At 35.4% G+C, this 27,933-nt stretch overlaps 1 protein-coding gene across 2 annotated transcripts; it reads right to left on the bottom strand.

The window, feature by feature from the left end:
• On the bottom strand, window positions 1-27,933 carry LOC123553264 (protein zer-1 homolog). 2 transcript variants are annotated; one of them, XM_045343016.2, is made up of 16 exons: window positions 27,877-27,933; window positions 24,080-24,911; window positions 19,098-19,307; window positions 18,081-18,183; window positions 17,090-17,233; window positions 16,227-16,348; window positions 15,233-15,287; window positions 13,770-13,823; window positions 13,147-13,308; window positions 11,998-12,088; window positions 11,578-11,648; window positions 11,045-11,092; window positions 9,451-9,518; window positions 8,146-8,334; window positions 7,209-7,306; window positions 1-6,943 (listed from the first exon to the last, which is right to left on the bottom strand). In XM_045343016.2, the coding sequence occupies exons 2-16, from the start codon at window positions 24,901-24,903 to the stop codon at window positions 6,741-6,743; spliced, it is 2,442 nt and encodes an 813-aa protein (XP_045198951.2). In that variant the 5' UTR covers window positions 24,904-24,911; window positions 27,877-27,933; the 3' UTR covers window positions 1-6,740. The 2 variants fall into 2 exon arrangements, with proteins under 2 accessions (XP_045198951.2, XP_045198944.2); XM_045343009.2 differs by having other exon boundaries at window positions 27,809-27,919.

The following is a 27,933-nucleotide window of genomic DNA, read 5'->3' as shown; positions in this document are numbered from 1 at the left end:
TAAAGGTTTCACAGATTTTATTAATAAACTTAATGCATACACAGAAAGGAAATAATACCGAAGACAAAAATGTGTATTCATCCAAAAATTCAAACAAACAAAAAGCTGAAAACTATACCTTCTAACAGCCAATAGTTTTACAATAACAAACAGCTTCTGGAACATGCCAAATCACATCTTTATTTTATTCATCAGTGTTATAATTGAGCCGCGCCATGAGAAAACCAACAAAGTGGCTTTGCAACCAGCATGGATCGAGACAAGCCTGCGTATCCGCGCAGTCTGGTCAGGATCCATGCTGTTCGCTAACGGTTTCTCTGATTGCAATAGGCTTTGAAAGCGAACAGCATGGATCCAGACTATGTTGGTTTTCTCATGTCGCGGCTCATACGTTACTAAAGCTACTAGCCCACAGCTTGGGTGTAATTTTTCAACATGTTCATTTCCACCAAGTTTGGCATAGAATGTATAAATATATGACACTGAAAAAATGATAGAGTGAAAACAGAAGTTAGATATTGGTAAAAAAAGCAAGATGAATCTTAATTTTCTGCATTATTTCAGAAGTGTTGCAACAGTTTACTACCTTCTGCAAAACATTTTTGGTTATTTATAAAAATATCTTGCAAAAATCTTATGTCAATAAGTTTGTACCACTAGTCACGTTCAGAGAACTCACTTTTTATGGATTTTTGAGAGAAATTATATTTTGCCTAAAATGTGTGGGTGAGTCGCTTTAATAATACCATTCTATTTGAGTTACCCACAGAGCTCCTGAAGAATTACATTAAAAGTTTTATGGTAACAATATTCTACACAAGTTATTCATAGAATTAGATAATTCTCAAATTGTATATAAGACTTGTGTTCAGCTTCTTTACCAAGGATTCAAAGTATTGATGTGGTTTTAAAGAAGTGTATTTTTAGTTCTTCATTACCTGAATATAATGATCAGCTATTTGAACAGAACCCCAGTTTGGAGAGCCAGTTTAAAAGCTAAAAGCATCACTTACTTCCCATTCATATGGTAACATTTGATCCGCGCCATGAGAAAACCAACATAGTGCGTTTGCGACCAGCATGGATCCAGACTAGCCTGTGCATCTGCACAGTCTGGTCAGGATCCATGCTATTCGCTTTCAAAGCCTATTGCAATTAGAGAAACTGTTAGCGAACAGCATGGATCCTGACCACCTCCGCCGTGAAGGCCCCAATTAAATGATCAAGTACAAGTACTGTCCTTGATATTAAGATGTATTTACATGACAAAATTTCCCTGATACCTCAGCTGAAAACCCTTTCCTTTTTGCTTTTAAGAAATTGCTTTTTTTTTCCGAAAATGTCACAAGTTTTGATGGTCATGTCATTTTTAAACTGTGAAACCGTTACCGGGATTCCCTGAAAATGGGAAACCTTCCTAACTTAATAATTTTGTGTAACCAAACTTTTAATTTCTTGTTTAAATAGACAAATACCCCTGTAATTTGAAACACCTACATTTCCAAAAACTTAACAACTTTACCAATCCGAGCAATCATAAAAAAAATTAATGCAATGACTACTATAATTAACAATACTGCAAAAGCGAGTACCTTGAAAATAAATCCATCTTTGTCCTAATCTCCAAATTAAACAAGCCTTAAAATGTGTATATATGTAGGTTTATTACATAAAAGACATTTATTAACTACATCACAAATCAACTGTAGGACAGAAATAATAATTGGGCAAATATTACACATGATAATATAAAAAACATGGCATACAAAATAACCTTTAACCTGCTGGCAGCAAGCGATTTGCCTTTGCCACCAGTGCAGACCCAAGATCAGCCTGCACATCCCTGCAGGTTGATCATGGTCTGCACTGTTTGCTACTCGGTCTGTAAATTTTTGGTGGATACCCCTTCGAACAATAAATGGTACTGCCCAAACTGAATTACAGACCAGTCCATTTTAGGAACTAGCAAGGTAATGGTTCAATCAATATCACAACTGACTCAAAATAGCACTAATCAAAACTAGAGCTATCACTAAAGGTGATGAATGTACCCCCCGCATGCACTGACACAGTACATTGCAATTTGACGCACACAAGATTGCATAATTATGTGGACTGTATGTATATAGACTGTATGTATACAGTATAGTAACAAAAAACAAAGTCCCATAACTATGCAGAATATTTATCTAAAAGAATGTAACATGCACCATGCACAACTAGGGTTGGTACTGATCACTTGTGTGAAGTTTCATTAAATTGTGTGCAAGGGTTTGGTAGATTAGGCACGCACAAGATTGCATATGCAGACTGTATGTACATAGTATGTTAACAAGAAACAAAGTCCCATAACTCTGCAATTTTTGTCGCTGAAAGAACCTAACATGCCCCAAGCACAACTACTGTTGTTACTGATCACTTGTGTGAAGTTTCATTAAATTGTGTCAAGGGGATGAGGAGAGATGGTGCGCACAAGATTGTGTCTATGTATATAGTATAGTAACAAAAAAACAAAGTCCTATAACTCTGCAAATGTTTTTTCTGAAAGAACCTAACACGCCCATGCACAACTACTGTTGTTACTGATCACTTGTGTGAAGTTTCATTAAATTGTGTCAAGGGGATGAGGAGAGATGGTGCGCACAAGATTGTGTCTATGTATATAGTATAGTAACAAAAAAACAAAGTCCCATAACTCTGCAAATTTTTTTTCTAAAAGAACCTAACATGCCCCATGCACAACTACTGTTGGTACTGATCACTTGTGTGAAGTTTCATTAAATTGTGTCAAGGGGATGAGGAGAGATGGTGCGCACAAGATTGTGTCTATGTATATAGTATAGTAACAAAAAAACAAAGTCCCATAACTCTGCAAATTTTTTTTCTAAAAGAACCTTATATGCCCCATGCACAACTACTGTTGGTACTGATCACATGTGTGAAGTTTCATTAAATTCTGTCAAGGGGATAAGGAGAGATGGTGCGCACAAGATTGCGTCTACTGACAGATGGACAGACAGACAAACCTGAAACCAGTGTACGCCCCCTTACAACTTTGTTGTCGGGGGGTACAAAAATAAACAAGAGCTGTCAGTTGACAGCGCGCTCGACTATTCTCAGTGCTTGATAGTATAATATAAGCTATGAGTAAAACTTTAACATTACAATAAGCATATTCTAAGTCGAAAAGGGGTCATAATTCAGTCAAAATGCTTGATAGAGTTGCCTCCTCCTTTTTACAGACTGGGGTTATGATGGTAAACAAGTACGCAAAGTATGAAAGCAATACCTCTATGGACTTTGAAAATATTTGGGGTGGTACACAAACTTTAACATTAAAAAAGCATATTCTAAGTCGAAAAGGGGCCATTATTCAGTCAAAATGCTTGATAGAGTTGCCTCCTCCTTTTTCCAGACTGGGGTCATGATGGTAAACAAGTATGCAAAATATGAAAGCAATATCTCATGGACTTTGAAAATATTTGGGGTGGTACGCAAACTTTAACATTACAATAAGCATATTCTAAGTCGAAAAGGGGCCATAATTCAGTCAAAATGCGTGATAGAGTTGCCCCCTCCTTTTTATAGACTGGGGTCATGATGGTAATCAAGTATGCAAAATATGAAAGCAATATCTCAATGGACTTTGAAAATATTTGGGGTGGTACGCAAACTTTAACATTTGTGTGACGCTAACGCTAATGCTCATGCCGGGGCGAGTAGGATAGCTCCCCTATTCTTCGAATAGTCGAGCTAAAAATGTAATCAACAAACACCTGTTATATTTTCTAATCTCAACGATAACTTTATATCATAACCATGTAATCATTCATTTGAAAACGTTCAAAAACTGTATAGCTAGATAGCAATTTCAATCAAGTTGCTACAGTGATTAAATCATCTACTTACCAGTACTTTATACTTTTCATATGTTACTTCTATGATGTATCCAATAATTTGTTATTTGTGTAGCAAATAAAAAACAAGGTTAGAAAAATAGCAAAACAGTACTATATATTATGATTAAATCTATATTTAGTCATTTCCATTCGAACAGTCATACAATTAGTGATAAAAAGTCGTATTTATATATGGGCTTGGGTAAAAATTTATACGAAACTAAAACAGTGACATCATAATGTTATTATTATTATTATACCAGATTTATATAGTGCCCTTTTCATGATCAATTTCACGTTCAAAGGCGCTTTACATAGTTCAAATGCAGCCACATATGCAGGGCACATAATTCATCCTCTACTAGTACAGACACGATCTGACCAGAGGGACAGAGTGAGACAAAGCCCCCACGACAGAGAGATCAGAAATCAGATACAGGCTTGTCCGGCTAACTTAGCCTAGCTCGTTTCGAATAGACAGCCTGGTTCTTTAACGTGCCCAGTGTATAGCACTGATACACGCAAGGTGACATCATAAAATGTGACGTCATACACAATTTAAGATCACAACATAAAACAAGAGCACCGCCTTGTGAGTACAGACGCTCATCTGACTTTTTTGTCTCTGTAATAGAAATTCTGTCCTACCCATGATTTTCTAAGTCCAAAAGGGGCCACAATTCTTGCAAACAGCATTGTAGAGTTATGGTACTTGCTGTGTAGAGTCAGCTTTTAATGGCGAATAACTGCTTCAAGATTTAAAGCAATAGCTTTGACTGTTAAGGAGAAAAGTTGACCTAAACGCAAAACTTAACCATGAAATCTGATATTTTCTAAGTCCAAACGGGGTGATAATTCTTGCAAAAAGCAGGATTGTGTTATGTTTCTTGCTGTACAAAATCAGCTTTAAATGGCGAACAAGTGCTGCAAGTTTCAAAGCAATAGCTTTGATAGTTTAGGAGAAAAGTTTACCTAAACATAAAACTTAACCAAGAAATCTGATATTTTCTAAGTCCAAAAGGGGCCATAATTCTTGCAAAAAAGCAGGGTGGAGTTATGCATCTTGCTGTACAGAGTCAGATATTGATGGTGAACAAGTGTTGCAAGTTTTAAAGCAATAGCTTAGATACTTTAGGAGAAAAGCTGACCTAAACATAAAACTTAATCAGGCAACGCAGACACCGACGCTGATCAAGTGATGACAATAACTCATCATTTTTTTTTTTTTCAAAAAACCAGATGAGCTAAAAACATATCAACTGCTGTATATACTAGCCACTCTTTCCACTAGTAGTTTTCGAGTTGTTTTAGACTACAAAAATTCATTATATCATTTTTCAGTTAAAAACTATTTTCTTTTGAGAGGGTGAATTAAAAAAAATGCTTAATAGTTTTTTAAAATTTTATACCAAGCAAGTTGTCTAGTAACTGTTAGTGTGTGGTTGAAATGGGATGAATTCTGTATTAATAGATGAAAAAAAACCAACTCTACCAAATGTCAGTCTATTATCTATGCTGGCAGAATAGCATGAAGTGTAGCACACACAAGAAAAGTGATGAAAAAAACAACAATACCATTTTCAAACATTACTGCCACTAATTAAACTTAATTTTACAATACCGTTCCTAACATTAAAGCCAATCATAAAACTTGATTTTATAATACCTGTCCTTACATCGCAGCCACTAATAGATATTAACTTTACAATACCCTTGCTTTCCTTAACTATTATAGTTACAACAAACAAAGCTCTAACACGTACTGCTAAATATATGAATCAAAGCTTAAAACACAAACTGCATGAAGCTCAATTATAAAGTCACGGACCACGTTCCACTGACTACCCAGAACAATGTTCTAAAATTTCTAGAGTGTGTGCAGAACGGTTGGAGTAGTAAAAGAAATATGACCATAGTGCTAAGGTAATAATGCCTGCTTGGTGTACAGAACATCATGTGTTGCAAACAGTTATTATATATATAAATGGTTTCTGGGACATGAAGAATAAACCTTCCGAAATACATTTTTATGATAACATTTTTAAACACAGTCATCTCTTTTAAATATAAAACCTACCGAATGTTCATTCAACAAATAGCCATGATACATCACATGTATACAGCAATGTTGTCTGGCCAAGATACAGTGGCAAGATATATTACAAGAATACATGTCCTGTAATTCTGCTGACTGCCATTTCCCAGAAACTTCAGGTGATATTTGTACCAAACTAGCTCTAACGTTCAACAGTTGGATGAATGTATCCCCAGTCAGAAAGCTTAAACCAAGATCCTGCACATCCATGCAGACTGATCCTAATCTGCACTGTTTGCCATTCAGTCAGTATCTTTTTGGTAAGCACTCCTTTTAACAGTAAATGGTACTGTCCAAACTGAAAGATGGACAAGTTCATTTTAGAAGTTTAGCAGGGTAAGGGTTTAAACAAACACGCAAGTCAACTGTCAGCTGTAAAATTGGAGCTGTACACAAGCCATGTAAAAACAATTTTACAATCGTTATTAACATGGGAACTAGGACGAAAGTATATATCACTTATTTCGACAGATTTCCATTTCCCGAAATACTTTTTGAGTTATGGGAATATACCGTTCTATACCAACATCTCACTTTGTTTAGATTAAGCACAAGTCATTTACAATGACCTGATTTATTCCGAAAGTACATGTTGGATATTTCCAAGGATGTCATTGGACTGGTGTCATTTATCATCACAGTCAGTGTTTGTACCAACAACACCAAGTGCAAAACAACTCCTGCTACGTATGATAAATTGTCTTTTCTACTGGTTCCCATTCTCAATACATGATAATTTCTCTTTTCTACTGGTTCCCATTCTCAATGTCACCATTCATTTCAACATCGTCAACATTTTCACAGGGCGGTAAACAATTCCTATTGTTTATGAAAGTGATGACTTGTTCAGCCAATTGTTTGATTGCATCTATAGGTCGAGGATCCCTTGTCACTATCTCCAGCAGCTCTAGACCGCCTTCATCCTTCAATAACTGGCAATATTTGTCAGCTGAAAAACAAGCATTAATCACATTTTTAAAAGGCATTCAGAAATACTGTGAAAAAGCTAAATTTCATGGCCATGAAATTCAATGATTTTGGCCAAACTGTCTATTTCATCGGGTTACGAATCTGTGGATATCCTCCTTTGAAAATAAAAAGAATAAGATTTTAGTTAGTACGATGGGAGATAGTTTGCAGCTTGACAACATAAAATCAATGGGCAAGTAGTCACCCTTGAAATATTTGTATGATCGTAATTTAAAAATACTTACGGTAGACTTGTGTGAGATTGCAAAGCGCCCAGACTGCCCAATATTGTGAGGCATGAGACTGGTAACATTTAACAAGATGTAGAATAGGACCAAAGGACCTGAAAGAAAGCAAAGAAAGAATAAATACAAAGCAGAAGTACAAACATCATATAAATACTGTATCATAAAATATGATATGAAGCTTGTAACACAAACAAAAGAAATACACAGATTCTAAAGGTATTTCTTAACCCTTACCATGCTAAATTTCTATAATGGACTGGTCCATCTTCCAATATGGGCAGTACCATTTATCATTTTAAGGGGTGTTTACTAAAAATTTACTGACTGAAAAGCGAACAGTGCAGACCATGATCAGACTGCACGGATGTGCAGGCTGATCTTGGTCTGCACTGGTCGCAAAGGCAGAATCACTTGCCGCAAGCAGGTTAAGGGTTAAAGTAATACAAACTGTAAACAAATGAAGTATATATCTTTACAATAATCAGGGTTCCAATTCGGGCTCACATACATGTAAATCGAAAATGCAAGTGAATTTCCCCAAAGCTTGCAAAAGTTTTCAACTGCAAAAACAGAAATGGAAAAGATGTTTTCATATCTTAAATTTTCAGTTTCAATTCACTGCTAAGTTTCACAGAGACAGCTTTACGGCTTTTAATCCAATCTACAATATTTTCAATTTTCCAATTTCTTGTGATTCTGCAAAATGTTGGCAAAAAAGTCTGAATTAGAGAAACTGTTAGCAAACAGCATGGATCCTGACCAGACTGCGCGGATGCGCAGGCTGGTCTGGATCCATGCTGGACGCAAATGCACTACGTTGGTTTTCTCATGGCACAGCTCAAATATCCTCTATATCTTATCCACACTTTTAAAACAGATTTGGCTTTTGGTATCAAATACAAAGATAAATCTCAAAAGAAAGTACTGCTGATACCTGTAATTGATGTTACGTTTGCTGTCAAGTGGCCAGCGCTTGATAGCCTGCACGATTCTGCTGATAACTTCCTGCCTCGAGGGGCTCTCTATCGTCCATTCCTCCTCCTGATCTGACAACAAATGAGACAGAACACCAGCTGCATTGTAACTTACTTCTATACCATCCTTTGTTGACTCAAGAAAATTTCTGGAAAAAAATATACATCAACAGTTACTATGATTCATATCTTACAAACTTTGTATATATAACTATAAAAGTTGAAGATGAAAAAATTCTGCTATGAAGTTTGTTTATCATTCAGGAAAATGTTTTCAATAATGCATAAGTCTTTGCTTACAAAGACTCATAAAACATTCATATCGTCTTTATTTTGATAATGTAGCATTAATCATATGAGCCGTGCCATGAGAAAACCAACATAGTGGGTTTGCGACCAGCATGGATCCAGACCAGCCTGCGCATCCATGCAGTCTGGTCAGGATCCATGCTGTTCGCTTTTTAAGCCTATTGGAATTGGAGATACCATTAGCGAACAGCATGGATCCTGACCAGACTGCGCGGATGCGCAGGCTGGTCTGGATCCATGCTGGTCGCAAACCCACTATGTTGGTTTTCTCATGGCATGGCTCATATGGGCCTTTCATCTAATCGTTACTTGACCAAATCTCAAAAATAATATTTATCATTCCTTCCAAAAGCAGTTACTAGTTACTATCTTCTTATTGTGTCAAAATATTCCACATTCCTTGCAAACCAAACGTTTACAAATGTGGTACCATCTGAAAACCCTATTCACCGTTACAATTCAGTATGTGAACAGCAAACCCAAATAAAATTGTTATCTTATTGTGTAATAGATTTTTTTTATCTAAATGGTCATAACTAAACAAACTTCGGCAGCCCAAGCTTGATGTAAGTCAACACATACATATCAACTTAATCACATCTTTATCTATGTGACAGCCAGCTAGGCTCAATAGGGAGAGTGCAGATCTACAGATCATACAGTTTGAGGGTTCAACGCAATAAGGGCGTATCTACATATAATAACTATATGTAGATACGCCCTTATTGCGTTGAACCCTCGATTTTTTTGTGAGTTCAATCCACAGGTGAGGTGTATGTTCTCTTTTACGATTTGATAATAGACATCGAGTCTGAAATCATTCGTCCTCCACATCTGATTAATGTGTTGAAGTTGGCAATTACTTGCTGAGAACAGGTAAGTAGAATCTAGGAAAACTGGTAAAGTTAACTTCCTACCCCACCCCCACCTCCCAACCCCGCACAAACTTGACTTACGTGAAGACTGTCACATATTCTTTATTCATCAGATCCTTTCTCAGTTTTTGCACTTCAGCAATGTTTCCCTGTAAAATAGGAAGATAAAGATAATATGAGCCGCGCCATGAGAAAACCAACATTGTGGCTTTGCGAACAGTATGGATCCAGACCAGCCTGCGCATCTGCGCAGTCTGGTCAGGATCCATGCTGTTCACTTTCAAAGCCTATTGGAATGGAAGTACTTATGGTGTTCAAGCTAGTATTTGAAAGTTGAATATTATGGGAAAATGGTCATTTAACAAGTGATTTCAGACTGGCCATTTTATTCGTCCTCAAGCAGTTGTATTGGCCCAGGCTAAAGGGCACTATGACAATCCTTGGACAAATAAAAAGGCCAATATGAAACCACTTGATTAATAACATTATAGTAGTGAACACCTGTATAAATTTGTGTAGAATGTTCATTTTGTTCATCATTTCAGAGGCATTTCTCATTTTAAAAAAAAATGTGTTTGTATTAATAGTGACACTATGCAAATCAAGACTCTTTTGAAAAAATACAATTTCTAACCAACTTTGAGAGAACTGTATGCTAGCAGTGAGATCAAGTTGCTTCAACATCACAAAATTGTTACTGTTCTTGAGGGACTTATTTTCACTGTTCTTGTTATTGCATCAATCCATGACATTAAATCCCTATGGATATGTTAATCCTTACCCTGCTGAATTTCTAGAATGAACTTGTTCATCTTTCAATTTGGACAGTATCATTAACTGTTAAAAGGGGTGCTTACCAGAAAAGATACTAACTGAATGGCAAACAGTCCAGATCATGATCAGACTGCACAGATGTGCAGGCTGATAACAATCTACACTGGATGCAAAGGCAGAATCAATTGTCTCCAGCATGTTAAGGATTAATGTAATCACATGACAAAACAACAGCTGTCGGATTACGACAACGCTCGACTATTCAACAGCCTTGTCAATTGAATGAATATTAAAGTCCAAAAAGGGGCATAATTTTGCAAAAATGCAAAGTAGAGTTATGGAACCTGTGCATTGCATGCCAGATCATCACATTGAACAAGTGTGTGAAGTTTCAATCCATTCTCATTAGTGGTTACTGAGATATTTGCTTACATACAAAACCTTAACCAAAAATTTCTAAGTCAAAAAAGGGGCATAATTTTGTAAAAATGCAAAGTAGAGTTATGGAAACTGTGCAATACATATCAGATCATCACATTGAACAAGTGTGTGAAGTTGCAATACATTCCCATTAGTGGATACTGAGATACCAGCTTACATACAAAACCTTAACCTAAAATTTCTAAGTCAAAGAAGGGGCATAATATTGTAAAAATGCAAAGTAGAGTTATGGAACCTAGGCAATGTAAGTCAGTTTATCACAGTGAATAAGTGTGTGAAGTTTCAATCCAATCCCACAAGTGGTTACTGAGATACCAGCTTACATACAAAAACTTATTACCAAATCTGGACGCCGATGTGGACGCCGACGCATGAGTGAGTCCAACAACTCTACCTATTCTTTGAATATTCGAGCTAAAAAGAACAATTTGTAACAAGGAAAGAATCGTTAGATACTTACCATTAAACCCATCATGTTTCTCAGCAGCTCCTCCTTGTCTGGAAACATCTGATACAGAAACAAAACAAAGTATATTTTACATCTTTATCAAAAAGCTAAATATAATTTCACTTCGTGATGTAAACTAAAAAGGCGCTACTTTATAGAAGAACTATAGCTGTCACTTTAAATTCACACATTTGCTGAAGGGTATCCTTGATATTAAATAGACTAATTGCCCTATAATCTTCACTCAAATCAAGTTTCATTTTCTTCTGTAATAACTACGAAAACGACCGGACAAAGGAAAAATGAACAAGGGGAATAACTCAAATAATATTAAGGATAGAGTTAAAATTCCTAAGATAAAGGGAAGCTTCTGAAATTGGAGCATCTTCGGAATCTTGAACTATCATAATCCTCCCACAAAAAAAAATCCTAACAGTCTTGTGGAGGAGTCAAACCAGTGAGATACCAGCGGCAACTATAAATATGCTAAAATATACATACATAAACTTACCTTGAAGCAGTTTATACAAATGTAACTTAATTACCTTGAAGCAATCTAAGAACAGGTACATGCCTCCTTGCTCCATGAACTTTACACAGTTTGTTTCTGTTTCATCTGTAAAACATTATTAAAATTATTTTAACAAATGTAAATTAAAAATATAATGCATGCTTAAAATTTAACTTCTTTGTGAAACAAAGTGGATATTGTAAGATGACATCTCATTTCAGCAAATTTCCTGCAAAAAGAACCAGTGGCACGCCTTAAAAGCTTGACAAAAAGGAATTGTATATCCAAATATTAAATAGCAAACTTTCAGCTTCATGTAACATTATATAATCATAGCAAACACTTCCTGTAACTGTTCTTCAACATAATATACATTGTAAGTAAAAACGTTGGAGCTGAGATACATCTCAACTAATAATTTTGGGTTAGATAACTAAAGAACTATTTTGCTCACCTGTGACATTCCACAATGTGCTCCAGCAAACTTCCAGTATTTCATCACAGATCCTGTTTTCTACTTTCAGTTTGATAATGTTGCTCATTATCTGGAAGACAAAATTCACTAGTCTATCATCTTTATACAGCTAAGATCATCATTTTAACTTATTCATACAGCTACAATCATTATTTTTATCATCATTCTGCAGCTAAAATCACTGTTTTGAACATATTCATACAGCTAAAATCATCATTTTTTTCACCTGGATACAGCTAAAATCATCATCAATTTTAACATCTTCATATTAGCTAAAATCTTCATTCTGTAACCTTGATACAGCTAAAATCATGATTTTCACATCTTCATACAGCTTCTACCATGATATCTATCTTGATATAGCTTAAGTGACAAAAATACCGGGCCCTCTACAGCATACTAATTATTAAATGTTCTGAATTCTTAAGTAAAGGGCCTAATCCAGTAAATATATTGTGGAAAAAGATAAACTTTAAATGCATACCAGAGGTAACGAGCATACACTGTATTTGGGTATCCTAAAGAATAGCAGATTTAGCTTTCCATGGACCTTAACTTATGTATACTATAAAATACACAGAGGAACTGTAAAATATGCATAATTGCAGACTGAAACTAAATTTGAACAAGAACATCGCTATGCAGAGCAATATATGCCCGAAGGTATGACCTTTGACCCCTAAGGGTGACCCTGACCTTGAAGCAAGCCATCCAAAACATGCTCTCTGTACGTCGCCTCGATGTGGCGAATATTTGTGTCAAGTTTCTTCGAAATCCTTCAAGGGGTTCAAGAGTTACAGAGCGGACACGAAACTGCTAACGGACGGACGGACAGGTGGACACCGGGGTCATAACATAATATGTCCCTTCAGGCATATACTAGTAAAAGGATAATGTAATATACTTATATATATATATATATATATATATATATATACAATGCATCACAAATGGCCACAGCATGTTTCGTATGATAGAAATTTACACACTTTATTTTCAACCCAACAGGATGAAAAAATTGTTCTTGCCTGGAGGTCATGGTTATCTCATTACATATCAATCATATCTTTACAACAACAAAAATCTATATTTACCAAAGCACAACGTAACTTCAACAAATGTACAAACCTCAACGACTCCAGTTTGTCCCAGAATCTGCTTGTGCTCGCCCTCCACCTGGCATGCCAGACTGTTTAGCAAGAAGATTCCTATACGTAACAGGAAATCATCGTTATAATCTCGGCGTAACATCTGAAGTAGTATCCTGACCAGGCGATTGTAGCAGTACAACTGGAAGCAGCAACATGGAACTGTTATACTAGTTTATCTAAAAGTGTTTGAATTTTACTTTCAAGAGCTACATGTATATTACACTGGTTTATATACATGTAAATAGTTACATCAAGTTACAACTAAACAATAGCATATGGATTATTATAAGTAATATTATTATGTCTAAAAGTGTAGGTTCTGCATCTTAATAATATACTCACTCACTTTAACTTTTACCCTTCTAAATTTCTAAAATGGACTGGTCCATCATTTAATTTGGGCAGTATCACTTACTATTTAAATGGGTGTTCACTGAAAATTTACTGACTGAATAGCGAACAGTGCAGACTAAGATCAGCCTGCTCCGACGTGCAGGCTGATCTTGGTCTGCACTGGCCGCAAAGGCAAAATTACTTGCCGCCAGCAGGCTAAGGGTCAATAGCATAATGATTAAAAAAGACAAAATATGCTCTGCTTACCACTTCATAGGGTATGTTGAAATGACAAAGAGTCAGACAGCCATTTCTCATCATCTGAAAGTTGCAAAAGGAAGTTTAACCGAAGAAAATAAAAAATACTGATACCATACATAAAAGACAGCCTGTAAGTAAAACACATAACAAAATTGCAACATTCATCTAACTTTGCTGATGGCAATGACTAAACAGTAAATTGCAAATTTCAAGCATTCCAAAAAGGTAATAAATACAGACACTCAAATGCCACAGATTTTCAAATCCTAACTGCAGTAAAAGACAAATACAGATCTAGTCACCGCACTCTCTTAACCTTTGATTCAGTATGACATTGTATCAGAAAACATACTTAGGAAAATTATTATATTGTCAAACAAGAGCACCGCCTTGCGGGTGCTGACGCTCATCTGATTTTTTTTTGTGTAATAGAAATATTGTCCTACCCATGATTTTCTAAGTCTAAAAAGGGCCATCATTCTTGCAAAAAGCAGGATAGAGTTATGTTTCTTGAAGTTCAGTGTCCACTTATGATGGTGAAAAACTGTTGCAAGTTTTAAAGCAATAGCTTTGATAGTTTATGAGAAAAGTTGACTTAAACATAATACTCAACCAAGAAAATGATTTTCTAAGTCCACAAGGGGCAATAATTATTGCAAAAAGCAGGATGGAGTTATGTTGCTTGCTGTACAGGGTCAGCTTATGATGGTGAACAAGTGTTGCAAGTTTCAAAGCAATAGCATTGATAGTTTAAGAGAAAAAGTTGACCTAAACATAAAACTTAACCAAGAAATCTGATATTTTCTAAGTCCAAAAAGGGCCATAAATCTTGCAAAAAGCAGGATGGAGTTATGTCTCTTGCTGTACAGGGTCAACTTATGATGGTGAACAAGTGGTGCAAGTTTTAAAGCAATAGCTTTGACAGTTTAGGAGAAAAGCTGACCTAAACATAAAACTTAACCAAGAAAACTGATTTTCTAAGTCCAAAAGGGGCAATAATTCTAGCAAAAAGCAAGATGGAGTTATGTTTCTTGATGTACAGGGTCTGCTTATGATGGTGAACAAGTATTCCAAGTTTCAAAGCAATAGCTTTGATAGTTTAGGAGAAAAGTTGACCTAAACATAAAACTTAACCAAGAAATCTGATATTTTCTAAGTACAAAAGGGGCCATAAATCTTGCAAAAACCAAGATGGAGTTATGTTTCTTGCTATACAGGGTCAGCTTATGATGGTGAACAAGTATTCCAAGTTTCAAAGCAATAGCTTTGATAGTTTAGGAGAAAAGCTGACCTAAACATAAAACTTAACCAGGCAACGCCGACGCCGACGCCGACGCCGACAACCGCTCAAGTGATGACAATAACTCATCATTTTTTTTCAAAAAATCAGATGAGCTAAAAAGACAGATAAGTGTGCATATATAAGCCATTCCATGTACATAGACTGAAAAACATATAATCTCGCTTACTGTATGTTCAGCCATGTGTCGCTCCATTGCATCAAGCAGACAGCCAATCACTCTTCTATAAAACAGAACATATTACACCATATTTATCTCTACACCAAATTCAGTTTTTGTTAGTGTATGTACAGGAAACAAATCTGTCTTATTACCCACCTAATTTAGCCTAATATACTAGACTGGACTGTTCAATTTTCCTAATATTTGCAATCAGTAGGAGTCTTAATTTTAACAGATATGAGTACACAACAAGCATTACATCTATTCACATAACCAATATAAGTCATGAATATTAAACACCATAAAGATGGTTGCCCATATCTAAATTGTGAAATACTGTTAAATTCAAGATACTGGAGTGTATCAATTTTACATGAGCTCGTATTTTTTAATTACAAAATTAATGCACTTCATGAAAAGTAGCCCGAACGTAAAAATATGTGAATTAATTATGTCCATGGGAATGTATCATGACTTGTGAAAACATTAGATCCCCTACTATAAGACTGGTTCAGTTTTTGCCAAATTCTTGTCAAGCCAAAGTATCTGATATTATAAAAGAAGTGAAGAAAGACTTTTTTTACTTAGCCGACACTATTGAATGCCTTTTATGTTCAAAACAACACTTGATAGAGAACTTACTTTACAAAATTTGTTGGAATAGGGTGTTTATACAGTCAGTGAAATATACTCACGCTGTGAATGTTGATTGTTCTTGTTAGTTTCTTTGTTTTTTTTTCATCAATAGGCAAAAAAGAAATTAAAAGTAAATCTGTAATTTGTGAAAATGGAATACATCTCACATTTAAGTAAGAAAATGTTCACATTTTCATTCACTCCACATGCTCCGTGAAATAAGGAATTTGCCTCACATTTATGTGAGACTGATATTCTATATACGTAACAAACAAACAAATATCTTAAAGCTATAGACATACTAAATCCAGTAACATTAAATTGCTCAACACATAGAAAATATTTTTTTTTACATTCATCATACCTTTTCTGTGTATGTGTGATTCTGTCTTTCTTGCAGCCTTTCACAATATAGAACAATGAAGCACTACCAGAGATCTGCACATGCTTGTCATGTTTGTTACGCTCCATTCCTGACAGAATACCCTGCAAAACATTAAAGGAAACTTACTTCTCTATTATACTCTTCACAGACTTCAAGTGCGTTTCTTTTAAAAAAAGAAGTAATTTTAGCTGTAATTATTAACCCTTATCATGCTAAACAGGACTTATTCTACCTTTGCGATCAGTGTGTAGATTATGTTTAGCCTGCACATCGATGCAGTCTTATCATGATCTCCACTGTTCACCATTCAGTCAACATTTTTTTGGTAAGCACCCCCTTTAAAAGTAAATGGTACTGTCCAAAATAAAACAAGTTCATTACAGAAATTTAGCATGGTAAGGGTTAATATTTCCAACTTAACAACACATACTCATACGTTTAACATGTCTAAAACATTGTGAAATGATACTAATTTCACTAGAATAATGTTTATATTTTATTATTTACCATAGGTCCCTGTTTAAAATTTCAAAAATTTTAATTCAAAACCAAAGTTTTATCTAAATGAAACTTTGAAGTTTTGTAGTTTTAACATCTACCTAGGGCATACATGGTTAGTTAAAATGTTGACAACAAGGGTGTACGAAGGATGATGATGGACACATGAGTATCACAATAGTTCAACTTAAGCACATTCTGCTTAGCTCTGCTAAAAATAAAAGAGAAATGAACAAAAAATTGCCCACATTCTTACTATCTTTAAAATAGTCATTTTCCATATGATCAACCAGCTATCAGAACTGTAATTTTCGCACTCACAAGACAGAAATGAATTTCCTTACCTCTAAAGCTAAACAGTGGGTTTTCACAGTTTCAAATCTAAATCTGTTAAACAAGTAGTTGAAACCTCTTGTCAGCAGATTCGGCTTGTCTCGGTACACATGCACTGCCAACAGTATCTGCTCCTCTGAAAAATCACCTGTCACCTAGCAAAAAGACATTTAAATGTATATTTTGGGGTGAAATTTCAAAAGCATCACACATAAGAAATAAGAGGGTAATAGTGGCCCTAAGTCGCTCGCCTGAAATCGACTATTTGACCTTGAATATACATATGACACACTTTATCATGAATGAGAAGAAGTATTTTTTGTTTTTTCTCTATTTTTAGCTTTAATAGCCCCTAAACGGTGCCAATTGCCCTCATTTGAACAAATCTGGGAGAGGACCTTACAATGATGCTATAAGCCAAACCTGATGAAGATCCACCCAGCTGTTCATGAGAAGAAGACTTAGTCGTCCAAAGGTTTTTATTCATTTTTAGCTCTTCAGGCCCCTAAAACGGGCTATCTTAGCCCTCATTTGAAAAAAATATTAGAGAGAGCCTTACAACAATAATACAGCTCTGGTGGCCCCTACAGGGACCAAGAGTCCCCTTCTGAACAAAATTAGAAGATCTTATCATGGTACTACTGATTAAGTTTGATGAGGATCTCTCAGAGGTTCATGGTAGAATAGTTTAAATGAGAAGATGCTGTTTAAGGTTTTCCTATTTCTAGCTCAAGTGGTTCCTGGAAGGGTTCAAGGGGAACCACTGGAAAAAACGCAAAACCGGATTTTGCCAGAATACTACATAATTCTGTCAGTGACCATATAATATTCATGTAAAATTGTGGAAACAGAAGATGGACATAAGACAATTCACCTATACTTACACATCACCCTGAACTTTTGGTTGCGGTGAGCTAAAATCTTTTTTTCAGTACCAGCATCACTGTGTGACAACAGAAATTAGATTTAAATATACAAATATACCAAAAGAAAGGAGATTACCTTTTGAGCAGGTATATTTTTCCTATGCGAGGCATTGTCAGCACAGTTGAGAAGTCCCAGGAAGTTGAATTGTCGACCGTCACTGCCTGGTAACCCTACATCTCTGTACACAGAAAAATAATTTAGCAAAAACCATGTTAGCTTTTACAGATCAACTTTTTTAATCAATTTGAATGCTTTTAAAGACGAACACAAAACTGATAAAATTCTAAACAAAAATTCTTGGCCTCTGTAGACTTGAAATCACTTGCATCTTCTCACTCTGAATTCAAACAAGAGGCCTAAATGGACTAAGACACACACCCGAATTGGACCTTTTGACCCTACATCTTACTGGTTCGGTGAACATCCAATTTATTATGCAGATTATTTAAAACTTTTAAATTTTAAAACTTTTTTTTCTATTTCTTGTGGTGATGGTATAAATTAACAAAGGAAAATGACTGATTGCTTATAAAACTAAAGTAATGTCATATCTTTAACATGACAGTGAACATTTTCTATACAAACTCAATTATAATACATAACCTTAAAGACCAATCACAACTTATTACCCTACTTCTCCGCATAAACATCATGAAAATCATTCTAATAATACAAACAAAATACAGCTATATGATAAGAAGACAGGTGGACAATAGGCCCTTCCAGAATCAATGTGTTTTCACAACTTCATTTGCTAAATAATTCAGTCGATTTCTGTTCAGTGCAGTTTCAAAAACAAAGAAATATAACTTACTATATAGAAACAAAGTGCGGTCTTAACTTACCACATCAAGTACTGTGCATACTTCAATAAAATATTTAGATATTATAACATAATTATTGCTTTGGTCTAATTTTTGCTACTGTCAATTTGTAAGAAGATCCTTGTATTTCTCTTTTCTTTTTCATACAAATCAATTGAAATCATGTATAATTACCAACACGGAATCACGAAAGAACACTTTCATTTTGTAGCGTGTCTTTAAGTTGAAGTACTTAAGAAACCAGGTAAATCAGAAATCAGTTCCTTACTCATCGGAAGGGTCTTCCTCTTTTGACTTTGCCTCGAGACGATGTGAAGTTTTCTGTACCGGGGCATATCCAGCGAGATTTGTACCGGAGATGTCAAGGGATCTCAGGTTTGGCATGCTGGCTATAATGGCCTGTAATCGGTCTGTAGGTTTGGGGTATTGTACTGGCAGAAACATTGTAGTATCATCACCTTGTGACACATCTAGGTGCCTATAAATTATAATATAAAACATGGATCATAAAATATCAAATAACTAGAAAGTTGCCTGTAAATAAATAACTTTATATCTGTAGGCCAACTTTAAAACATCTTTGCTTCCTCTTGTCATGTGACCCATGCCATTAACCTTTACCCTGCTAAATTTCTAAAATGGATTGGTCCATCATTCAATTTGGGCAGTACCACTTATTTATCAAAAGGGTGTTCACTGAAAATTTACTGACTGAATAGCGAACAATGCAGACCATGATCAGTACAGGTTCATATGAAGGGAAAGTTTTTTTTTTCTTAAAGACTTAGTTCTTTTCCAATTAACAAATTTAAACAAGAGGGCCATGATGGCCCTATATCGCTCACCTGTTATCATTGCACTTAAGGACAAGTCTTCAAGGTCAAAAGATCATAACAGAAATCAATCAAAAGAATTATAAGAAAATATAGTTGAAATTTTCTTTAAGTAACTTTAAAAACAAGATTTGAAAACTTTTTGTAGAGGTCCACTAGGCAATGCTACATGTCAAATATCTAAGCTCTTCTGGTTTATTTTTAGAAAATTTTGAAGATTTTTCTATGTACAATCAAGTAACCCCATGGGGCAGGGTCAATTTGACCCCAGGGGTCATGATTTGAATAAATTTTGTACAAGTCTACTAGGCAATGCTACATGTCAAATATCTAAGATCTAGGCCATCTGGTTTATTTTTAGAATTTTTTTTAAAGATTTTCCTATGTAAAATCAAGTGACCCCTAGGGCGGAGTCAATTTTGACCCCGGGGGACAAGGTTTGAACAAATTTTGTAGAGGTCCACTAGGCAATGCTACATGTCAAATATCTAGTCTCTAGGCCTTCTAGTTTATTTTTAGAAAATTTTTGAAGATTTTCCTATGTAAAATCAAGTGACCCTGGGGCGGGATCAATTTTGACCCAGGGGGTCATGATATGAACAAATTTTGTAGAGGTCCACTAGGTAATGCTACATGTGAAATATCTAAGCTCTAGGCCTTCTGGTTTATCTTTAGAAAACTTTTGAAAATTTTCCTATGTAAAGTCAAGTGACCCCTAGGGCGGGGTCAATTTTGACCCCCGGGTCATAATTTGAACAACTTTAGTAGAGGTCCACTAGGCAATGCTACATGTCAAATATCTAAGCTCTAGGGCTTCTGGTTTTTGAGAAGAAGATTTTTTTAATATTTTCCTATGTAAAATCAAGTGACCCCTGGGGCGGGGTCAATTTTGACCCCGGGGGCCATGATTTGAACAAATTTTGTAGAGGTCCACTAGGCAATGCTACATGTGAAATATCTAAGCTCTAGGCCTTCTGGTTTATTTTTAGAAATTTTTTGAAGATTTTCCTATGTAAAATCAAGTGACCCCTGGGGAGGGGTCAATTTTGACCCCGGGGTCATGATTCGAATAATTTTAGTAGAGGTCCACTAGACAATGCTACATGTCAAATATCTAAGCTCTAGTGCTTCTGGGTTTTGAGAAGAAGATTTTTTAAGATTTTCTTATGTAAAATCAAGTGACCCCTGGGGCGGGGTCAATTTTGACCCCGGGGTCATGATTTGAACAAATTTGGTAGAGGTCCACTAGGCAATGCTTCACACCAAATATCTAAGCTCTAGGGCTTCTGGTTTTTGAGAAGAAGATTTTTAAAGTTTTTCCTTTCGGTTGCCATGGCAACCAGTGTTCTGCATGGAATTCAATTCTTTGAACAATTTTGAAAGGGGGCCATCCAAGGAACATCCCTGTGAAGTTTCATCAAAATTGGCCTGTTGGTTTAGGAGATGTTGTTTAAAGGAAAGTGTGGACGGACGTACAACGGACGGACGGACGCCGGACGGTGAGCGATCACAATACCTCACCCTGAGCACTTTGTGCTCAGGTGAGCTAATAAAACAAGAGCACCGCCTTGCGGGTGCTGACGCTCATCTGATTTTTTTTTGTATAATAGAAATATTGTCCTACCCATGATTTTCTAAGTCTAAAAAGGGCCATCATTCTTGCAAAAAGCAGGATAGAGTTATGTTTCTTGATGTACAGTGTCCACTTATGATGGTGAAAAACTGTTGCAAGTTTTTAAAGCAATAGCTTTGATAGTTTATGAGAAAAGTTGACTAAAACATAATATTCAACCAAGAAAATGATTTTTCTAAGTCCAAAAGGGGCAATAATTATTGCAAAAAGCAGGATGGAGTTATGTTGCTTGCTGTACAGGGTCAGCTTATGATGGTGAACAAGAGTTGCAAGTTTTAAAGCAATAGCTTTGATAGTTTAAGAGAAAAAGTTGACCTAAACATAAAACTTAACCAAGAAATCTGATATTTTCTATGTCCAAAAGGGGCCATAAATCTTGCAAAAAGCAGGATGGAGTTATGTTTCTTGCTGTACAGGGTCAGCTTATGATGGTGAACAAGTGTTGCAAGTTTTAAAGCAATAGCTTCGATAGTTTAGGATAAAAGCTGACTAAACATAAAACTTAACCAAGAAAACTGATTTTCTAAGTCCAAAAGGGGCAATAATTCTTGCAAAAAGGAAGACAGAGTTATGTTTCTTGATGTACAGGGTCTGCTTATGATGGTGAACAAGTATTCCAAGTTTCAAAGCAATAGCTTTGATAGTTTAGGAGAAAAGTTGACCTAAACATAAAACTTAACCAAGAAATCTGATATTTTCTAAGTCCAAAAGGGGCCATAAATCTTGCGAAAAGCAAGATGGAGTTATGTTTCTTGCTATACAGGGTCAGCTTATGATGGTGAACAAGTGTTGCAAGTTTCAAAGCAATAGCTTCGATAGTTTAGGAGAAAAGCTGACCTAAACATAAAACTTAACCAGGCAACGCCGACGCCGACGCCAACGCCGACGCCGACAACCGCTCAAGTGATGACAATAACTCATCATTTTTTTTCAAAAAATCAGATGAGCTAATAAGATATGATGTGATATAAGATCAGTCTGTGCCTGCTGTTTATTTTTAATAATAGCATCACTTTTTTGCCATGAGCAGGTCTGCTTGATTTTACAGTGTAACATGCTCAAGTGAGTATGATTCTTTCAGAATTAGAACCACATATTTAAAAAAAAAAAAAATACTGCTTTTATATTTTGTAATCAAAATCTTTGGTTAAATGCAATTTTTATTTTAGGCTTACTTCATGTATTCAACTTGTAAAATGTTTTGATTTATATTGTTAACTGCTACTGCTAGCCTAACATATCAAAGGTAACAAAATCAAAAGAATACTTTATTATACATGTATGTTTGTCCGTAAAAATCAAACTTACTTTGTCTAAATGTGCACTTAGTGAAATATTTTTGTGTTAAAATGACTGGTACATTTGTAAAGTGACACTGATATCGATATACAGTATATGAATATTTAACAAGCAATATTAGGACACAAACATGTGAAAACAGAATCAATATTAAAATTGCTAGTGAGAACCCTGAATATTTCTAGATCTATAATACCTACTGATTTCAAAAGCACCTACTTCTAACCTTAACTTAAATACTTCACTATCATAGTATGTGAAAGCATAAATATATAGAATGTGTTGGAAATGAATCTGAGAAAAGGCAAATGAACAAAGAACTAGAGATGCTTTTGAGAAAAGCGCATGTCTCCCACAACTGCCTAATCACCTAAATAGTAAGTCAGTCTTTATATATAATACTGTTTACTAAATTACTTAATCCACATGTGCATATGCACTTTCTTGACACCAAAAGGTCACCTATACTACTACTTTTAAAAGTAGTATAGGTGCCGATTTTGGGGCAAAAATGCGCAAGAAATCTGAGTGTTTTTTTGATAATTCAAGGGCCATAATCCCGAAGTGCCTTGGCCGATTTGGCTAGTTATCAAACTTTGCCGAGCACTTATTGGCAGACACATTTTGTTGAAGTTTGGTGAAGATCGGATGAGAAATGTTCGACTTAGAGATTGGACAAGTTTTGTGACACACACGCACACAGACACGCACACAGACTGGAGAAAATCAATATGTCTCCCACACCACTGTGTGGTGGGAGACATAATGAATTATGAATTACTTTTAATCTGTTTATAAAGAGTTTTTTTCTTCATAAGCTGACTCTGGTAAAAATGGAATTGGTAAACAAAGTGAAAGTCATTGCCAAACACAAAAAGTATAAGTTTTTCCCCATTTTGACGAAAAATCCTATAAAAATCACCAGCCCACTTTCCAAAATCTGGAGAGAAAAAAAACTTGGTCATTCATGACATATTTTCCCCCACTACCAACCTAAAACCTGTAGTTCATGCAAATTTCTGAAATTCATGTCCTTTCTTTCTAATGCCCTAAGTCTACTTAAGAAAATATTTTAGCGGTGATCTTGTTCACTCCTGTGAGCTTTACATCTTACAACAACGATTTTTTTTTTCTTCTTTATAAAGTACCCCTTAAAGGACCTTTTCCCAATTAAAAAATGTAATCTTTTTTCCCAATTATCATCCAAAAATTCCCCAAATGACTAAATTAAGTTTGCATTTTGATGATGGCAGAAGGAAAACTTAGTTACATTGACATTCACCATGATTTAACCATTCAAACAGTTTGTTTGACAATATTTACATAGAATTAAAGAAAGAAGCATTCTAAATGATGTTATTAATTAACTACAAAAATTCCCAATCTGAGTAAAAACCCCACTATTTTTCCCAATTTATCTGCTACCGGACCTTTTCCCAAATGGGCAAAAAAAATCACTGTACAAATACAGAAACATTCCCTTACCTCAAAGTTGTCAACCTGCAGAGGTTATCAAGAGCTGTTTCGCATCCATTTAGAACATCACACATACTTAGAGACATAAGATTTGGTAAGTCCAGGTCACCGATTTCCTCTAAAGTTTTCTTCTCCAGGTGACAATCACAAAGGTCTAAATGAGTCAGACTTTTTAAAGGACGAATTACTCTGTCAATCAGAGGAACATTTTCTATATACACACCATCTATTGGCCGAAAAGCATTAATATCTCTAATAGAGAGTGACCGCAAGTTCGGTAACACAAATATCGCAGACTGAGATAAACTTCTTGCACCATCACCCTGTTCACTTGGTGTACTGTACTGATCGTCTCCTTCAAGGAGAAATTCCATACGCTCAAACTGATCATAGCCGCCAAGCTGTAAAACACGCAACGTCCTATGAGCCTGATTTATACACTTGACAAACTTTCCTTTAATTTCCGAACAGTAAGCAATGTCAATTTCACGAAGGGGATGAAGACACAAGTAACTCAGTTGGTCTGAACTCACTGCTGTATATCTTAATGGAAGTTCCGTCAGACTGGTTGTGGCACGATTGTTGAAAATTCCGAAAACATTATCATCAGTGTCTTGTAAATGCTTGGTATGAGTAACGAGCTTGGCCAGTAATTTGTCACTTAGACCCTGTGGGAAAGTAATTCCTTGCTTTAATCGGTAAGAATCGTCTGTTTTTTCCAAGAATTTGAAAATGTGGTCCAAGAAGTAGATTATGCATATGTCTTCTAAACTTGAAGGCGTATTTGCAGGCCAAATATCCAGAGCATCAGAATGCCTATAGACTTCTGCCATTTTTAAATCTGTAAATTAACAGAAGAAAATAAATTCAATAAGTTTTAGAGGTATCCTTGGGTAATGAAACCAGAGATCATAATTCCCAACAGCATAATTAAAGATTTAGTCTGCCAGATATTAATTAACCCTTAGCCTGCTGCAGGCGAATTCAGCAGCCTTTGCAAACAGCTTGGAACCAGATCAGACGCCGATTAAATCGGCGTCTGATCAGGTTCCAAGCTGTTTGCTACTCTTACAATATTTCTTCCAATTTTGGAGCAAATTGAATGAACTTTACAATTTTAGCAGACGACATTTCCAGCAGACGACAATTTATCTAGCATGCTAAAGGTTAAGGTTGTTCTGCACATCTGATACAAATTTTCCTTTTTTCCAAGCACTCTGGTCTTATGGAACAACCTCCCATCTGAAGTTGTTCTCCTGCCTGCGCTTGAATCTTTGAAGCAGGCAGTATTCCAACATACATGCAATTAGTTGTAGCAAAGTGCATTTTAACCTGATTTTACTACACTTGTCTGTATATCCAACACTTTAAACTTTTTTCTGTCTCTCTTTATCAGGGCTCCGGAAATTTTGATAACTCAATCGGTCCGAAACGAAAATCCTGACATCGGCGCTACATGTACCCCACCCACCGCATTCCCATTACATATTTTGTAAAACGTGATAGAGTAAAGAAATAAGCATGTCATGCATTAAAACTGAGTTACCGGTCACTGCGTGTTCCATACAATAAAGACAGTTATTCAGTGTTATGTGTGATCTTTACTTTGTTTAAATTTCGATTTTTTTCCGAGAAAATACTTGTAAGGATAAAATTACCGAGGCATTGACACCGTGTGCCTAACTAGTCTAAAAGCCAACGCACGTGACCGGTACCGTATACACGACAGATACTTTGTGATGTTTCCTCATTCTTTGACGGAATTTTATAAAACACAATGTGTCAAAGTGAATTACACGACACATATTCTCTGCTAAACAGTCTCAGTATTTTAAGAATACTCTGCAGCGGACCGAATGTGTACGATATATGAACGCTGAGATCGAATTACCCGCATGTATAGTACCAAAAGGTCACGCGTGTTGGCCACGGATATTTCATTTCACTTATGTTGTACTTCAATAAACAACTACATTTTATAAAGTTATATGTTCTCTTCTGATGTAAACAAAATTTCATTTTGAAACATTTTTTAAAAGACCGATCTGATAAACTGCGCCACACTGGTTTTCTTTATCATTCGTGTTTGCCAGTCCATAAAGAGTCTTTATCACTTTGACATCAGTGCTTTTGTAAAAATCTTTCTCTTGGGCTGACTGTGCACCTGCTAATAATACCCGAAAGGGGAATTGAAGATGGATAGACACTGTGGCAAATGTCCTTAACTATGAACATGACAAAATGATACCGCAAAGTCCTGGTCTTTGCCATAGACTGAATTTCTTTAAACTTTGTATACTGACTGCAAATGAAGTCTGAGACATTAATATGAACTAAAATGCACTGTTCCCTTGCCCTCATCTTGAATTATCTGCCCTTGAAAATTGGACTGCGAGGCAATTTTATCGCTTTAATGTCGATTAACATAAATTTTGAAACCGGTTAATCATTTGTTTGAAATTGAATCGAACCGGTTAATCGGCCGCCATATTGAAAATGCTGTTTTCTTTCCTGACGACCGTATCAAGGTACTTCCAGTAGCTGACTTCGTTAGAAACTTACCGACTTTATCGTTTGCAAGCAGTGTGACAATTAATAAGTCATATTTTAGTGATTTTCTAGTCATACGGTAATTGATTTCCTAATGAATAAGACATGATATTATATAGTTTTAATGTTACTTACTTAAGATATCGATACTTATCTGCAAACAAAATTTTGTGTAAATACATACTATAAACATTTACAATAAATCATTGCATTATTCAGCCGATAAAATGGAAGTTTGCCGAACTCAATAATGGTGAGATCGACGTGACGTCACTTATTAAAATCTGTTCATCTGGAGGCTTTTATGGGAACGGAATTTTTTAATTTTAACAACTTTTTCACTGGATTTTCAAAATTAAAACAGTTTTTAAGTACTTTCAAATTTTCATATTTTAGTATTCAAATATATTTTAATGAATATTATAACTGTTTTAAATGACATCTAATTTCAAAAGCGGCTGCGTGATGTTCAAAACTTTAAGATTAACAGTAGTTAAGCGTTCATAATTTACCCATTTTATTTTGAAATAATTATAGTCAAAATTAATGAATGAATTGCTTTTTTAAGCTTTCCATTCTTCAAAATATATATAGATTTGTGTTTTAATAATTTAAGTTTAGGCCGTTAGAAAAAACATAACTTTTTACAAAATAGCATACTATACGGACGTTCGGCGATCAATGTTTTATCATTTCTAAAAATAGAATATCAACGGATTTGTAAACAAACACGATCTCTTGCGTTTAATCGACTGAAAAATCAGATAAATATTGATATTTTAAGTAAACAACATTTAAAACTGTATAAAATCATTACTTATTCATTAAGAAATCAATTACCGGACAACTAGAAAATCCCCTGAGGATTTGCTAGCCGTCCAGTAACCGGACGACTAGAACGCAGGCTAGTCGTCCAGTTACCGGACGGCTAGACACTTCCATCAAAAATCCACTAAGAAGAAATTTATGACAATATGATTGTTATACAGTATGCTAAATGGTATTTATAATAAATCTTAGACATAGTGATTTTTTCTTCTAGAGATGGATCCTACGGCCTGTTTATTTGCGTTTTCGGATAATAAAGTGTCAATTTTTTTTACCCCACCCACAAACTGATACTATCATTATGTGTTGCTGAACAAACTGCGTGGTTATACATAAGTACAACTGTATAGTAACAATTACTTTTAAATCCTCATGCATTTAAGTTAAGCTGACTCGCGGTATTTTTGCCGAAAATTTAATTTGTTTACATTTTTTCAGGAATTCATTTTAAACCGGAAGCTGCTGTTTCCCTCGTACGAAGTAAA

The sequence above is a fragment of the Mercenaria mercenaria genome, chromosome 15, assembly GCF_021730395.1.
Source record: "Mercenaria mercenaria strain notata chromosome 15, MADL_Memer_1, whole genome shotgun sequence".
NCBI classification, from domain to species: Eukaryota; Metazoa; Mollusca; class Bivalvia; order Venerida; family Veneridae; genus Mercenaria; species Mercenaria mercenaria.
The sequence above is the reverse complement of the archived record's forward strand: the minus strand, read 5'-3'. Positions and strand labels throughout refer to the sequence as shown.